Source organism: Salvelinus sp. IW2-2015, linkage group LG20 (assembly GCF_002910315.2).
Source record: "Salvelinus sp. IW2-2015 linkage group LG20, ASM291031v2, whole genome shotgun sequence".
In the NCBI taxonomy this organism is placed as follows: domain Eukaryota; kingdom Metazoa; phylum Chordata; class Actinopteri; order Salmoniformes; family Salmonidae; genus Salvelinus; species Salvelinus sp. IW2-2015.
This window is the reverse complement of record NC_036860.1, coordinates 17,981,833-18,000,106: the sequence shown is the minus strand read 5'-3', so window position 1 is coordinate 18,000,106 and position 18,274 is coordinate 17,981,833. Positions and strand designations below refer to the sequence as shown.

General features: G+C 42.0%; 1 protein-coding gene across 4 annotated transcripts in view; it reads left to right on the top strand.

Moving 5' to 3' along the window:
• ca4a (carbonic anhydrase IV a) overlaps positions 1–14,746 on the top strand; it is a 35,329-nt gene extending 20,583 nt beyond the window's left edge. Inside the window, exons 2-8 of one of the 4 annotated variants that reach the window (XM_024013001.2) lie at positions 2,365–2,409; positions 2,721–2,885; positions 7,109–7,254; positions 8,992–9,084; positions 10,736–10,802; positions 11,388–11,551; positions 12,441–14,746. In XM_024013001.2, the coding sequence (XP_023868769.1) occupies positions 2,365–2,409; positions 2,721–2,885; positions 7,109–7,254; positions 8,992–9,084; positions 10,736–10,802; positions 11,388–11,551; positions 12,441–12,620 (860 nt within the window). In that variant the 3' untranslated portion in view covers positions 12,621–14,746. Of the gene's footprint in view, positions 1–2,258; positions 2,410–2,720; positions 2,886–7,108; positions 7,255–8,991; positions 9,085–10,735; positions 10,803–11,387; positions 11,603–12,440 lie in introns of those variants that run through there. The other 3 variants (XM_070449236.1, XM_070449234.1, XM_070449235.1) reach the window with 3 other exon arrangements.
• Positions 14,747–18,274: the final 3,528 nt, after the last annotated feature.

Sequence of the window (18,274 nt, the reverse complement as noted above, 5' to 3'; positions counted from 1 at the left end):
TCTCTCTTCTCTCGGAGGACCATGCCTCAGGACTACCTGGCCTGATGACTCCTTGCTGTCCCCAGTCCACCTGGTCGTGCTGCTGCTCCAGTTTCAACTGTTCTTTCTGCGGCTATGGAACCCTGACCTGTTCACTAAACGTGTTACCTTGTCCCGGACCTGCTGATTTTGACTCTCTCTCTCTCTACCGCACCTGCTGTCTCTAACTCTGAATGATCGGCTATGAAAAGCCAACTGACATTTACTCCTGAGGTGCTGACCTGTTGCACTCTCTACAACCACTGTGACTATTATTGTTTGACCCTGCTGGTCATCTATGAACGTTTTAACATCTTGGCCATCTTGGCTAATCTCCACCCTGCACAGCCAGAAAAGGACCTGGTTCCTCTCTAGGTTTCTTCCTAGGTTTTGGCCTTTCTAGGAAGTTTTTCCTAGCCACCGTGTTTCTACATCTGCATTGCTTGCTGTTTGGGGTTTTAGGCTGGGTTTCTGTACAGCACTTTGTGACATTGGCTGATGTTAAAAGGGCTTTAGAAATACATTTGATTGAAATTTGATTGATAGCAAAGGGTCTGAATACTTCTGTAAATAAGGTATTTCTGTTTTTTATTTGTAATACATTTCAAAACATTTAAAAAAACTTGTTTTCGCTTTGTCTTTATGGGGTTTTGTGTGTAGGTTGCTGAGGATTTTTATTTAGTTAATCAATTTTAACAAAATGTGGAAAAAGTCAAGGGGTCTGAATACTTTCCAAAGGCACTGTATATAAAGTAAAGTACACACACTAAAGGGCCAATAAGCAGTTGAAACAATAACAAAGCGTACTCCCCACCACTGTTTCCATAAAAAGCTGAGGGATGGGGCTGGAGGTATAATCACTTTCAAATTCATGGACAGCGATATGGATGTATCCATGATATTGAAATTATATCTTTAACCATGTTTTGAGGCTATACAGTGTTTGTTTACATTTACTTTGTTTACTAACATTGGAGTAAAACAAGCTTATATTTTGTGTTCTGATGGGGTACAGCGGTTAAACTAAGCTCATGAGGCATTTAAGTTATATTCTTCAAGAATCCATTGGTACATATTATACATTTTGTCCAAAAAAGGATTTAGCAACTGCTGATTGCCCCTTTTAAAGATATTCTCTAGAACTTTTGTATACTTTTTAGCGGGTGGTTCTGAAAGTACCGGCCACAAAAATTGCGTACTACGTCACAAATGTGCAGATATGTGCGCCACGTAATTGCTCTCTCTCTTGCTCTACTGTGTGCACGTCCTCCTAGCTGTCACTCAATTGGTGAGGTTCTGAAGCTCATTGGCAGAAACTCGAATTTCTATTGGGCTGGCCCTTGTGGGGATAAATGTAGGGAAAATGGTGTCGCACAGCTGCCAGAAAACAGTGGATTTCAAACTAGGCATTTCGTGACTAATTCAGGTAAGACAATAATTTTGCTCATAGATTATGCATGTATGAACTACTTATTGGCACATCCAGTCCAAAGCGGGATGTTTAAAAATGTTCTTACTACCGGGCCATGTCTTAAAGGGTAAAAAAAACATGTTTTGAGCAAAATAGAGGTTTTGAGCAAAATATAGTTTTTTAGACACAAATTCAAGGAGTTGTCAATTCAAGGAGTTGGTGAGTCAATTCAAGGAGTTCATGGGTGCTGTCACGTTCCTGACCTGTTTTCCTTTCCTTTGTCTTGTATTTATTTTAGTTGGTCAGGGCGTGAGTTGGGTGGGTTGGTCTATGGTTGATTTTCTATGTTGGGATTTGGTGTTCGGCCTGGTATGATTCTCAATCAGAGACAGCTGTCAATCGTTGTCCCTGATTGAGAATCATACTTAGGCAGCCTGGGTTTCACTTGTGTTTTGTGGGTGTTTGTTCCTGTGTCAGCGTTTGGGCCACACAGGACTGTTTCGGGTTAGTCACGTTTGCTGTTTTTTTGTATTTTGAAGTGTTTTGTTGTTTTTTCATTAAATATGAACACTTACCACTCTGCATCTTGGTCCGATCCATGCTCCTCCTCGTCTGAGGAGGAGAACGACTACGACAGCCGTTACAGGTGCACTCTGAGGTCATCGGCCTCCTCCCTTGCATGCGGGAACAAAAGAAGAGCATTAGCGGACAAAACAGGAAAGGCCCACCCCCCACTTGTGCCATGTCATGAGGATACCTGGACCACCTATTTAGATTTGTTAAGTAAATCAGATGATAAATGAGGTGCTAGGGAACCTGAAGTAGGTCTTTAACAATGTATTACAGTCATAAAACAGATTGTAATTTGATTCTATTTTATGTATGGAGTATAACACTGACCATGTGGCTCCCTTATGTTTCTCCTGTTGTTCCAGATTGGTGCTACCAGTCCCAGCATACCTGTGCCACCCCTTGTAATGGTGATTTTGATACACCGTGACTGAACTTTCCATACAACACACTGCACTGACTTGGATCCTCTCTTACCTTTGTGTCATCATCACAAGTTCAAGTTGTTAAAGGAGGGAGTTGACAGTTACAGCCACAAATCCACTTCCTCTACACCCACCTATCCATCCATACCTGTCCCTCCTTCCCTCGCCTCCCAATTAAACACTTACCCATTCAAAACAGTTTTACTCAGACAAACATAAACTTGAACATTCCTCATTTGTGGCTTGCGGTCAGAGCTTGATGATGTACAGTATTTTCTCTCCTCACCGTTCTACAGGACCTGAGAAGTGGTACCATGCCAACAAAGACTGTGAAGGCAGAGCCCAATCCCCCATCAACATCGTCCACAGGAAGACCCTACCAGATGAACGCCTCACACCCTTCCAGTTCAGAAAATACCAGGATTCCTTCCGTGGCCTGATCAAAAACAATGGACACTCTGGTATGTTTAATTTAGGCCAGTCTATATAAAAGTTTGTGGTCATACGCACATCCTTAAAAACATACACTACCGGATATAAAGAAGGTCTTTATCGAACAAAAGGACAATTTGTTATGTGGCTGGGACCCTTGGGATTGCAAACAGAGGAAGATCTTCAAAGGTAAGTCATTTATTTTATCGCTATTTCTGACTTCCGTGACGCCTCTGCTTTTTTGGAAAATGTTTTTAATTCTTTTGTATGAGGGGCGCTGTCCTCAGATAATCGCATGGTATGCTTTCGCCGTAAAGCCTTTTTGAAATCTGACAATGCGGCTCGATTAACAAGAAGTTAAGCTTTTAAATGATCTAGGACCCTTGTATTTTCATGAATGTTTAATATTACGATTTTGTATTTTGAATTTGGCACGCTCCGATTTCACCGGATGTTGTCGAATTTGATCCCCGCTAGAGGGATTTACACACTTAGAGGTTAACCTCTCTTGGGTAGGGGGCAGTATTTTCACGTCCGGATGAAAAGCGTGTCCAGAGTAAACTGCCTGCTACTCAGGCCCAGATCCTAGGATAGGCATATTATTAGTAGATTTGGATAGAAAACACTCTGAAGTTCTTAAAACTGTTTGAATGATGTCTGTGAGTATAACAGAAATCATATGGCAGGCAAAAACCTGAGAAAAAAATCCAACCAGGAAGTGGGAAATCTGAGGTTTGTAGTTTTTCAACTCTTTGCATATCCAAGATACAGTGGAAATTGGGTCATGATGCACTTCCTAAGGCTTCCACTAGATGTCAACAGTCTTTAGAACCTTGTTTGAGGCCTCTACTGTGAAGTGGGGGCGAATGAGAGGAGATTGAGTAAGGTCTCTCCCAGAGTGCCACGATCTGACCATGCGCATTCATGTGAGAGAGTAAGCTTGCGTTCCATTGCATTGCTGAAGACAAAGGAATTTTCCGGTTGGAACATTATTGAAGATTTATGTCAACAACATCCTAAAGATTGATTCTATACATCGTTTGACATGTTTCTACGGACTGTAACGGAACTTTTTGACTTTTCGTCTGCACCTAGTGATCGCGCGTCATGAATTTTGATTACTGGGCTTAGCGCGTGCTAACAAAAAGGAGTTATTTGGACATCATCGAACAAAACAAACATTTATTGTGGAACTGGGATTCCTGGGAGTGCATTCTGATGACGATCATTAAAGGTAAGTCAATATTTATAATGCTATTCTGACATCTGTTGACTACACAACATGGTGGATATCTGTTTGGGTTGTGTTGGTCTGAGCGCCATACTCAGATTATTGCATGGTGTGCTTTTTCCGTAAAGTTTTTTTGAAATCTGACACAGCGGTTGCATTAAGGAGAAGTGGATCTAAAATGCCATGCATAACAGTTGTATCTTTTAGCAATGTTTATTATGAGTATTTCTGTAAATTGATGTGGCTCTCTGCAAAATCACCGGATGTTTTGGAACTACTGAACATAACGCGCCAATGTAAACTCAGATTTTTGGATATAAATATGAACTTTACCGAACAAAACATACATGTATTGTGTAACATGAAGTCCTATGAGTGTCATCTGATGAAGATCATCAAAGGTTAGTGCTTAATTTTATCTCTATTTCTGCTTTTTGTGACTCCTCTCTTTGGCTGGAAAAATGGCTGTGTATTTCTGTGACTTGGCTCTGACCTAACATAATCGTTTGGTCTGCTTATGTCGTAAAGTATTTTTGAAATCGGACACTGTGGCTGGATTTACAACAAGTGTATCTTTAAAATGGTGTAAAATACTTGTATGTTTGAGGAATTTTAATTATGGGATTTCTGTTGTTTTGAATTTGGCCACATACCCTAGAGAGGTTAACAACAAATTACTGACCATTTCGAAACCCACCGTACCTTCTCCACTATGCAATCTTGTTTCAGAGCTGGTCATAGGTGCACCTCAGCCACGCACAAGGTCCTAAACAATATCATAACGGCCATCGATAAGAGACATTCTGTGCAGCCATATTCATCAACCTGGCCAAGGCTTTCGACTCTGTCAATCACCACATTCTTATCGGCAGACTCAACAGCCTTGGTTTCTCAAATGACTGCTTTGCCTGGTTCACCAACTACTTCTCAGATAGAGTTCAGTGTGTCAAATCAGAGGGCCTGTTGTCCGGACCTCTGGGTCTCTATGGGGGTGCCACAGGGTTCAATTCTCGGCGGACTCTCTTCTCTGTATACATCAATGATGTCGCTCTTGCTGCTGGTGATTCTTTGATTCACCTCCACGCAGACGACACCATTCTGTATACTTCTGGCCCTTCTTTGGACACTGTGTTAACTAACCTCCAGACGAGCTTCAATGCCTCCAGACGAGCTTCTCCTTCGTGGCCTCCAACTGCTCTTAAATGCAAGTAAAACTAAATGCTGAAAAACAGCTTCTATCTCAAGGCCATCAGACTGTTAAACAGCACCACTAACATTTAGCGGCCGCTGCCAACATACTGACTCACTCCAGCCACTTTAAAAATGGGAATTGATGGAAATTATGTAAAAATGTACCACTAGCCACTTTAAACAATGCCACTTAATATAATGTTTACATACCCTACATTACCCATTCCATTGTATATGTATATACTGTACTCTATATCATCTACTGCATCTTGCCATCTTTATGTAATACATGTACCACTAGCCACTTTAAACTATGCCACTTTTGTTTACATACCCTACAGTACTCATCTCATATGTATATACCGTACTCTATACCATCTACTGCATCTTGCCTATGCCGTTCTGTACCATCACTCATTCATATATCTTTATGTACATATTCTTTATCCCTTTACACTTGTGTGTATAAGGTAGTAGTTGTGGAATTGTTAGGTTAGATTACTTGTTGTTATTACTGCATTGTCGGAACTAGAAGCACAAGCATTTCGCTACACTCGCATTAACATCTGCTAACCATGTGTATGTGACTAATAAAATTTGATTTGATTTGATTTCAACCGATCGCTGCCCACACCTGCCCGCCCGTCCAGCATCACTACTCTGGACGGTTCTGACTTAGAATATGTGGACAACTACAAATACCTAGGTGTCTGTAAACTCTCCTTCCAGACTCACATTAAGCATCTCCAATCCAAAATTAAATCTAGAATTGGCTTCCTATTTCGCAACAAAGCATCCTTCACTAATGCTGCCAAACATACCCTCGTAAAACTGAACATCCTACCGATCCTCGACTTCGGCGATGATGCTACTCAACAAATTGGATGCAATCTATCACAGTGCCGTCCGTTTTGTCACTAAAGCCCCATATACTACCCATCACTGCGACCTGTACGCTCTCGTTGGCTGGCCCTCGCTTCATACTCGTCGCCAAACCCACTGGCTCCAGGTCATCTACAAGTCTTTGCTAAGTAAAGCCCTGCCTAATGTCAGCTCACTGGTCACCATAGCAGCACCCACCCGTAGCACGCGCTCCAGCAGGTATATCTCACTGGTTACCCCCAAAGGAAGAATTGGCCAGTTCTCTGCTGCCAATGACTGGAACGAACTGCAAAAATTGGAGACTCATATCTCCCTCACTAGCTTTAAGCACCAGCTGCCAGAGCAGCTCACAGATCACTGCACCTGTACATAGCCTATCTGTAAATAGCCCATCCAACTACCTCATCCCCTTACTGTATTTATTTATTTATTTATCTTGCTCCTTTGCACCCCAGTATCTCTACTTGCACATTCATCTTCTACACATCAATCACTCCAGTGTTTAATTGCTATATTGTAATTACTTCGCCACCATGGCCTATTTATTGCCTTACCTCCCTTATCTTACCTAATTTGCACACACTATATATGACTTTTTCTACTGTATTATTGACTGTATGTTTGTTTATTCCATGTGTAACTCTGTGTTGTTGTTTGTGTCGAACTGCTTTGCTTTATCTTGGCCAGGTCGCAGTTGTAAATGAGAACTTGTTCTCAACTAGCCTACCTGGTTAAATAAAGGTGAAATATATATATATTTTTTAAATAGTGTAAAAAATGTGCACATTTAGAAATATGCCTTTTAACTGGAAATGTTTTAATTCAAAGATAAAACATGCTGTCATTGACCTCCCCCACCTCCCTCCAAAAGCATGCAGTTTTCTATAAATATATATAACGTTTTTTAGTCCTTTGTTGTCTGATTTCCACTGTGTCTTCCCCCTCAAGTTCAGGTGAACGTGCCTCACCAACCGTATGTGATTGGTGGAGACCTGGAGACGCCCTATAAGGTAGTGCAGTTCCACCTGCACTGGGGAAAGAACGGAGGACCAGGGTCGGAACACACTATCGACGGAGAGCAGTACCCCATGGAGGTAATGTCATGTACAGTGCATTCAGAAAGTATTCAGACCCCTTGACTTTCTTTTTTAAAACTTTACAGCCTTATTCTAAAATGTCTCATTGTTTTTTTCCCTCATCAATCTACACACAATACCCCATAATGACAAAACAAAAACAGGTTTTCAGAAAAAAACTGAAATATTGAATTTACATAAGTATTCAGACCCTTTACTCAGTAATTTGTTGAAGCTCCTTTGGCAGCGATTTCAGACTCGAGTCTTCTTGGGTATGACGCTACAAGCTTGGCACATCTGTATTTGGGGAGTTTCTCCCATTCTTCTCTGCAGACCGTCTCTAGCTCTGTCAGCTTAGATGGGAAGCATCGCTGTACAGCTGTTTTCAGGTCCCTCCAGAAATGTTCAATCAGGTTCAAGTCCGGGCTCTGGCTGGGCCACTCAAGGTCATTCATAGACTTGTCCCGAAACCACTCCTGTGTTGGCTTGGCTATGTGCTTAGGGTTGTTGTCTTGTTGGCAGGTGAACCTTCGCCCCAGTCTGAGATCCTGAGCAATCTAGAGCAGGTTTTCATCAAGGGTCTCTGTGTACTTCGTTCATCTTTCCCTCGATCCTGACTAGTCATCCAGTCCCTGCCACTGAAAAACATCCCTACAGCATGATGCTGCCACCACCATGCTTCAGCGTAGGGATGGTGCCAGGTTTCCTCCAGACGAGACACTTGGCATTCAGGCCAAAGAGTTCAGTCTTGGCTTCATCAGACCAGAGAATCTTGTTTCACATGGTCTGACAGTCTTTAGGTGCCTTTAGGAAAACTCCAAGTGGGCTGCCATGTGCCTTTTACTGAGGAGTGGCTTCTGTCTGGCCACTCTACCATGAAGGCCTGATTGGTGGAATGCTGCAGAGATGATTGTCCTTCTGGAAGGTACTCCCATCTCCACAGAGGAACTCTGGAGCTCTGTCAGAGTGACCATCGGGTTCTTGGTCACCTCCCCGAACAAGGACCTTCTCCCCCAATTGCTCAGTTTGGCTGGGCGGCCAGCTCTAGGAAGAGTCTTGTGCCTCAACACAGTCCTGTCTCAGAGCTCTACGGACAATTCCTTCGACCTCAGGGCTTGGTTTTTGCACTGACATACACTGTCAACTGTTCAACCTTATATAGACAGGTGTGTGCCTTTCCAAATCATGTCCAATTAATTGAATTTACCACAGTTGGACTCCAATCAAGTTGTAGAAACATCTCAAGGATGATCAATGGAAACAGGATGCACCTGCGCTCAATTTCGAGTCTCATATGTAAATAAGGTATTTCTGTTTTTTATTTTTAATACATTTGCAAAAATGTCTGTTTTCGCTTTGTAATAATTAGGTATTGTGTGTAGATTGATGAGGAAAACATTTTGGGGGATCAATTTTAGAATAAGGCTGTATTGTAACAAAATGTGGAAAAATTCAAGGAGTCTGAAAACTTTCTGAATGCACTGTAGGATGGCCACACGCATGCAAGCACACACACACACACAAACACAGTGGTTGTAACAGCAGAACAATATACGCACAGGTCGTAATGACCTTTACCTTTACAGGCATTTATTTTGTAAACAACTTTTGATTGACATTTTCTCAAGGTCAATTAAACACAATCAAATTGATAACAAATCCATAACCTGAGCCCAGATGGTGTTTAAATGCTACTATTGGGAATGGCTTGTGACATTATCTGTAACACATTTCTATTGACACTCTTTTCTACAGCTGCATATTGTTCACATGAATGAGGAATACTCAAAATTGGAAGATGCCCTGAAAGACCCTATAGGAGTTGCAGTCCTTGGATTTTTCTATGAGGTTAACATTTCAATATGTTTTTATTCATATTTGCTAAACTCTTTGCCATACCCAGTCAATCTTTGACTTTGAATAGATATATCCATAGCAAGACTTAAAATGTGGAGGATAATGATATTACATTATATTATGCATGCATTATAGGACCCTGCAATAACCCTAATGGAAATCTACTGTCTTTGTCTTGTATGTGATTTAGAATATTATGTAGGTATACGTATATTTATATGTTGAGTTGTATGTAGATATGTCTTCGGAAAGTATTCAGACCCCTTGACTTTTTCCACATTTTGTTACATTACAGCTTTATTTTAAAATCTATTTCATTTATTTTYCCCCCCCAATCTACACACAATACCCCATAATGACAAAGAAAAAACTGGTTTTTAGAAATGTTTGCAAATTTAGTCAAACTAAAAACAGAAATATCTTATTTACATAAGTATTCAGACCCTTTGCTATGAGACTCGAAATTGAGCTCAGGTTTATCCTGTTTCCATTGATCATTCTTGAGATGTTTCTACAACTTGATTGGAGTCCACCTGCGGTAAATTCAATTGAGTGGACATTATTTCGAAAGGCACACACCTGTCTATATAAGGTCCGTTCCTACAGTTGACAGTGCATGTCAGAGCAAAAACCAAGCCATGAGGTCGAAGCAATTGTCCGTAGTGCTCCGAGACAGGGTTGTGTTGAGGCACAGATCTGGGGAAGGGTACCAAAACATTTCTGCAGCATTGAAGGTCCCCAAGAAAACAGTGGCCATCATTCTTAAATTCAAGATGTTTAGAGCCACCACGACTCTTCCTAGAGCTGGCCGCATGGCCAAACTGAGTATTCGGGGGATAAGAGCCTTGGTCAGGTAGGTGACCAAGAACCTGCTGGTCACTCTGACAGAGCTCTAGAGTTCCTCTGTGGAGATAGGAGAACCTTCCAGAAGTACAACCATCTCTGCAGCACTCTACTAATCAGGCCTTAATGGTAGAGTGACCAGACGTAAGCCACTCCTCAGGAAAAGGCACGTGTCAGCCCACTTGGAGTTTGCCTAAAGGCACCTAAAGACTCTCAGACCATGAGAAACAAGATTATTTGGTCTGATGAAACCAAGATTGAACAACTACCCTAAGCACACAGCCAAGCCAACACAGGAGTGGCTTCGGGACAAGACTCTGAATTTCCTTGGAGTGGCCCAGCCAGAGCCCGGACTTGAACCTGATCGAACATCTCTGGAGAGACCTGAAAATAACTGTGCAGCAACACTCCCCATGCAACATGAAAGAGCTTGAGAGGATCTGCAGAGAAGAATAGGAGAAACTCCCCAAATACAGGTGTGCAAAGCTTGTAGCATCATATCTAAGAATCCTCGATGCTGTAATCGTTGCCTAAGGTGCTTCAACATAGTACTGAGTAAAGGGTCTGAATACTTGTGTAAATGTGATATTTTTTATAAATTAGCAACATTTTCAAAAATATATATATATTTCATTATGGGGTATTGTGTGAAGATTGATGAGTAAAAAAATGACAACAATTGAATCAATTTTTTAATAAGGCTGTAAAGTAACAAAATGTGGAAAAAGTCAAGGGGTCTGAATACTTTCCGAAGGCACTGTATGTACGTGTCATGATTCTTATTTCGTATCGTTTTCAGGAATCCCTCAGTGCCAACAGAAAATATGATCCTGTTGTAAGAGCCCTCCAGACCATCATGACGACTGGTGAATAAATGTCATAACTAATATTTCCTCTAGCAACCGTATGTGTTATTCAGATCCATCTTGCTAACAATATAACATGTCTCATAAATTTGATTTACAAAATTGCATACAAAGCTACACTCACAGCTGAGACACTGAAATGAGTATCTGCTAAGATTTATGTATCTTTGTACATGTAATACATAATTCATTCTGTGTATTTTAGTTCCTGTGTAGCAGATACTGTTCATCATTACATACAGTAGTTTTATTTTGTTGATGCGCAATGATCAACAAGAAAGGCTGAGGTGATTAGATGTCTTCCCTAATTTCTTCAATGCTTTCCTCTGTGTCTTGTCCTATCAGCCCCAAGATGCCAACGTTTCCATGAATACATGCTACGATGAATGTAACTTTGTACAGTATATAACATGTGCATTGCAGAAATAATTTGTCTCAATTTGTTCTGTTTCTCCCGCATTCTGTTTGTCTGCAGGTACCGACACCAATGTTTTGCTAAGATTAACATAACTTCAGTGTAGCAAATACAATTTGTCTGTTTGTTTCATTGCTCAATGTTTCTCAATGTACGCTGTGTTGTTGCAGGTGCCAATACAACTCTGGTCTCAGTTTCTCTGGAACAGCTGATTCCTCCCCAGCAGAACCTAACCAACTACTACCGCTACAAGGGCTCCCTCACCACCCCCGGCTGTACTGAGTCTGTGATCTGGACTGTGTTCGAGAAGCCCATCCCTCTCAGCAGAGACCAGGTAGAGCAGCTCGTTAACCCAACATCTTGCTGGCCAGTGGTGTAAAAATAGGTAAAGTAAAAATACTTTGAAGTACTACTTAAGTATTTTTTGGGGGGTATCTGTACTTTACTTAAGTATTTATATTTTGACTACTTTTACTCCACTACATTCCATAAGAAAATTTGTATTTTTTACTCCCATACATTTTCCCTGACACCCAAAAGTACTCGTTCCATTTTGAATGCTCAGACAGGACAGCAGGTAAATTCACACACTTATCAACACATTTTCATCCCTACAGCCTCTGAAGAGATGACTCACTAAACATCCCAACAAAAATGACTCACTAAACACAAATACTGTGTTTGTAATTTATGTTTGAGTGTGCCTCTAGCTATCTGTAAAAAAAATTAAATACAAGAAAATCGTGCTGTCTGGTTTGCTTAATATAAGGAATTTGATTGATAACATTTACTTACACTTTTGACTTTATCTCAAATAATACAATTCAGTACCTTTTCTACCATCGTACTTAATTACATTTTAAACCAGATACTTTTAGACTTTTACTCAAGTAATATTTTATTGGATGACTCACTTTTCCTTGAGTCATTTTCTATTAAGGTATCTTTACTTTTACTCAAGTATGACAACTGAATACTTTTCCCACCACTGTTTGTACCTTATGAAACACTCTGGAAGCAGAGAAGTTATGTGGTAGAGAGCCGAGGCATTCTGTCTGTCTAAAAATACTTCTGTGAAGAGAGTCTGTTAGTCTGGCTTTGAGTAGTTGAACAAAACGCACCAGTAGATACACTGTGTTCATTTTATATGATACTTATTGTTACTTTTAATATCAACTGCGTCTCTGTGACCTTTGTGCCTGTGTGTTCTTTCCATCTTCGAGCTGCGGGTGTTCTCAGACCTCCAGTTTAAGGATGGCAAGCCTATGGTGGGTACATTCCGGCCGGTGCAGCCCCTGAATGGCCGCGTGGTGTACCGGTCGGGAGGCGTTGTGGTAGTGGCCAGCACTGCAATCCTCATGGCCTCCTTCACCATGGCGATGGGACTGTCACAGCCCAACTAGAGGAAGGAAGGCTTTCTGAGCGAGCCGCACCACGACATGCATAAACACAATGAGTTCTCAAAACCAAAAACCAAACAACCAACTGACAAACTAAAGTACAGCACCAACCAACAGCCATGCCCTAAACATTCAGCCTGAAAACCAACACGCCCCGGGCCCTTACGATACATCATAGTGATTCATGAGTTCTAGAGTTCTTGAATTATCGAGTTCTGTAGCTCGAGTTCTAAAGTTCACAAGTCCTACAGTCCATAGGTTCAACCTCCCTCACCGTCCAATGTCAGATCAATTTAGAGTCCTCAGCCTAAATTTACAATACAAAATGTGAGGAGCCTCTGCTCAGTGCTCAGGTCGTTGGGTCGCTGCACTGGAGTCTAAACATAGACGTCAATAAATCCATGACCTAGTTGGTACTAGACTGGCACGTGACCATGTTCTTAGAACGGAATGTGTGAATGGTTTGTCATAGCTAATAATAGATAGCACTCATAAATACTCTCCAGTTAAAACCTAGGAGAGGAGAAGAGAGAGATGCCATGGCCTTGCCTTTCCCTCTGCATTGCCCTCTGCAACTCCTATTTCCACCACCACTGTCACCAGTCAGGTGGGGATTCTATGCCACCCACCACGGGCCGGGCAAATTATCTGAGGGGTGAGGGGAACGGAGGTCCCCTAGCTCCAGGTGAATCACCCACCATAGGGTAATAGAAGGGCACAGGCTGATGATGATCGCAACGGACCATGCTATTCTGTGTGTTACCGAGTTAAGAGGCTGAACTGTCCCTGTCCCGACTCCCAGATCCCCAGTCACATATGAGTTCCACGAGGAGGAGATGGAGGATAATAATGATGATGATGCAGTGATGGGGCGAAGAGCTTGTCGGCTCCCTGCAAAACTGCTCTGACATTAGGTCATGAGGCAAGTGACAGGGGGATTCTGAAGACGCAGTTTCTAGAAGCTAAATACAGCAATGTTTAAGATAAATAATTAATTAATTAATAAATAGATTAATCAATTGATTTGAAAAATTGACTTATTGATTGATACTTATTGAACCATTGTCATTACAGTGTTCTGACCAATTATCCATTTAGCATTGATCTGCATGTTCTCTCGTGCTGTAATCTTGCTGTAACAGAACTACAGTACAGTACCATACAGACTGTACAACTGTAGCACAGCTTTCTACCCAGCCACCATGGACACTTCAGTAACTTTATACTCCTTCTCCACCAGCTAGGCCAATTAAACTGTCTCAGGTTCATCTTTGCGAACATGCGACTTGTGTCCATGGCTTGTATTGCAGGGTCTCGGATGCATTGAATTATACCCACTGTGAATTATTACTACATTCAATATTTTGACTTCTCATTTTGTTAATTCACATGGCTTATAGCTAGCTAATTCAAGCAAGAGATTTGTGAGTTTCTTGTGAATAAGACAAGATTAAAGTGGGAATATATTAGAAATGTTCCATTGTTTCATAACGCACCAATGTTATATTTCTATACTCTGACATTTGTACACATGTATTTATGTACTGTATGTGTCATGCCTGCTCCCGCTTCCCCTCTCTGGCGCTCGAGGGCACCAGGCTGTCCTTCATTACGCACACCTGTCACCATCATTACGCGCATYAGCGCTCACTGGACTCACCTGGACTCCTTTACTTTGTTGATTGCCCCTCTATATCTGTCTGCTCCTCAGTCTATTCCCCGTGTCAACATTGATGTCGTTATGTTTTCCCCTGTCCAGACACTGTCCTTGTTTGTTTCTTGTCTATTATCCATTAAATGTTCACTCCCTGTACCTGCTTCTCGTCTCCCAGCATCGGTCCTTACAGTATGTGTATATTGACATATAAAGACACACTGTTGATGTTATTTATATAGCTAGTTATTTAAAAGTTTATATATTGACATCTATCAGAAAGAAGAACCTCCCCCAAAAAGTTAAATTGACTGCATTATCAAGTGGTTTCTGACCAATTCAAAATACCTGTACTCTTGGAATGATGTATGTTGACGTTCAAAAGTATTGAATAGTTTAGTTTGTTTGTTTGTAATGCTTGAAAATGTTATAAGTGATATGGAGAATGTGTTCCGATTGAACAATAAACTACTGACATGCCTTTTCAATGCTTTGGTCTGTCTGGTTCATTGTCAAATTGTTCATTGTTCGACGAGCAGGTGTCCACATATTTTGCTCATGTTGTGTATGTATGATTGGCATGAGCAAGAAAAGGTGTATGTGTGTACACGTGCATGTGTAAGTGTGTCTGCTCTTTGAATTCAATGACAAACACAGGTTCCTGCCTCAGCTTCTGAGTTACTGCTAATCCCTACTGTACCCTGAAAGGTGCTAATCTAAGATCAAGTGTTCTGGCTCTGAATCATTTTATCTGGGGGCTCAAAGTCTGTGGTTCGGACAGACAGTTTCTGCTTGTCTAGTCGGTCTGTCAGAGAGTCTGATCTCAGTCCTCTAATCCTTTTCTAATTGACTTGTTCTGGGTGTTTGGGTGATGTCTTTGGCTCACACACACACACACACACACACACACATGCACACGCACGCGCAAACGCTCACAAACACTACACACCACACACAGAATCCTGGTAAGATGATGCCGACAGACGGTCGCTTGTTGCTAGATCCTTCTCAACTTTGCGGTTTTCTATTGTTTTTAGTGTTTGTTTTTTTACTTAATTTGCTCAGAACATTTCTGGTATTATTTGTTTTATTTTTTTATTCCGCTTTCCAGAGCTGAACCCTTTGTTTGGATTCTCTGAAACAGTCCTACTCATACCTGGCGCCTTAACCAGGAAGAGGCGCCGGCGTTAACGTGGTAGGAGAGGTGGTGTTTTAGTGAGGCTGAGAAAATGGAATTCCTAGTATTTTACTAGTCAATGTTCAGTATCTGGACGATAAGGTGGATCAATCAATCAATCAAACGTATTTATAAAGCCCTTTTTACATCAGCCGATGTCAAAGTGCTGTACAGAAACCCAGCCTAAAACCCTAAAACAGCAAGCAATGCAGATGTAGAAGCACGGTGGCTAGGAAAAACTCCCAGAACCTAGGAAGAAACCTAGAGAGGAACCAGGCTCTGAGGGGTGACCAGTCCTCTTCTGGCTGTGCCGGGTGGAGATTATAACAGAACATGGCCAAGATGTTCAAATGTTCATAGATGACCAGCAGGGTCAGATAATAATCACAGTGATTGTAGAGGGTGCAACAGGTCAGCACTTCAGGAGTAAATATCAGTTGGATTTTCATAGCCGATCATTCAGAGTTAGAGACAGCAGGTGTGGTAGAGTCCAAAACAGCAGGTCCGGGACAAGGTAGCACATCCAGTGAACAGATCAGGGTTCCATAGCCGCAGGCAGAACAGTTGAATCTGGAGCAGCAGCATGACCCGGTGGACTGGGGACAGCATGGAATAATCAGGCCAGGTAGTCTTGAGGCATGGTCCTAGGGCTCAGGTCCTCTGAGAGAAAGAGGGAAAGAGAGGAAGAGAGAAAGAGAGAAAGAGAAAGAGAGAGAGTGAAAGAGAGAGAGAGAGAGAAGCGAGAGAGAGAGAGAAAAAGAGAGAGAATTAGAGGGACTTAAATACTTAAACTCACACAGGACACCGGATAAGACATGAGAAATACTCCAGATATAACAGACTGACCCCAACACATAAACTATTGCAGCATAAATACTGGCGGCTGGGACAGGAGGGGTCGGGAGACACTGTGGCCCTGTCCGACATGACCTCCGGACAGGGCCAAACAGGCAGGATATAACCCCACCCACTTTGCCAAGGCACAGCCCCCACACCACTAGAGGGATATCTTCAACCACCCACGGCATGACCCGAAGACCTCACCCACGGCACGGACCCGAGGGGGGCGCCAACCGGGACAGGAAGATCACGTCAGTGACTCAACCCACTCAAGTGACGCACCCCTCCTAGGGATGGCATGGAAGAGCACCAGTAAGCTAGTGACTCAGCCCCCGTAATAGGGTTAGAGGCAGAGAATCCCAGTGGAGAGAGGGGAACCGGCCAATCAGAGACAGCAAGGGCGGTTTATCCTCTCCAGTGCAGTTCACCTTCACACCCCTGGGCCAGACTACACTCAATCATAGGACCTACTGAAGAGAAGAGTCTTCAATAAGGACTTAAAGGTTGAGACCGATTCTGCATCTCTCACATGGATAGGCAGACCATTGCATTAAATTGGAGCTCTATAGGAGAAAGCCTTGCCTTCAGCTGTTTGCTTAGAAATTCTATGGACAGTTAGGAGGCCTGTGTCTTGTGACCGTAGTGTACCTGTAGGTATGTACGGCAGGACCAAATCACAAAGATAGATAGGAGAAAGCCCATGTAATGCTTTGTAGGTTAGCAGTAAAACCTTGAAATCAGCCCTAGCCTTAATAGAAAGCCAGTGTAGAGAGGCTAGCAGTGGAGTAATATGATCAAATTTTTTGGTTCTCGTCAAGATTCTAGCAGCCATGTTTAGCACAAACTTTAGCTCTAACGAGCACTAAGTTTATTTAGTGCTTTATCCTGGTAGCCGGAAAGTAGAGCATTGCAGTAGTCCAATCTACAAGTGACAAAAGCATGAAAAAGTTTCTGTGACAAAAGCACAGAACGTTTCTGATTTTTGCAATGTTACGAAGATGGAAAAAAGCTGTCCTTGAAATATTCTTGATTTGTTTGTCAAAAGAGAGATCAAGGTCCAGAGTAACGCCTAGGTCCTTCACAGTTTTACTTGAGATGATTAATTGTCAGATCCAACAGAAGATCTCTTTGTTTCTTGGGACCTAGAACTAGCATCTCTGTTTTGTCCGAGTTTAAAAGTAAAACCTTTGCCACCATTCACTTCCTTACGCCTGAAACACAGGCTTCCAGGGAGGGCAATTTTGGGGCTTCACCATGTTTCATTGAAATGTACAGCTGTGTATCATCCGCATAGCAGTGAAAGTTAACATTATGTTTCCGAATGACATCACCAGGAGGTCAAATATATAGTGAAAACAATAGTGGTCCTAAAACGGAACATTGAGGAACAACGCAATTTACAGTTGATTTGTCAGACGACAAACCATCCACAGAGACAAACTGATATCTTTCCGATAGATAAGATCGAAACCAGGCCAGAACTTGTTAGTGTAGACCAATTTGGGTTTCCAATCTCTCCAAAAGAATGCGGTGATCGATGGTATCAAAGCAGCACTAAAGTTTAAGAGCACGAGGACAGATGCAGAGCCTTGGTCTGACGCCATTAAAAGGTAATTTACCACCTTCACGAGTGCAGTCTCAGTGCTATGATGGGGTCTAAAACCAGAATGAAGCATTTCGTATACAATGTTTGTCTTCAGGAAGGCAGTGAGTTACAGCGCAACAGCTTTTTCTACAATTTTTGAGAGGAATGGGAGATTCAATATAGGCCAATAGTTTAAAAAATATTTTCTGGGTCAAGGTTTGGCTTTTTCAAGAGAGGCTTTATTACTGCCACTTTTAGTGAGTTTGGTAAACATCCAGTGGATAGGGAGCAGTGTATTATGTTCCACATAGGAGGGCCAAGCACCGGATGCAGCTCTTTCACAAGTTTAGTTGGAATAGGGTCCAGTATGCAGCTTGAAGGTTTAGAGGCCAAGACTGTTT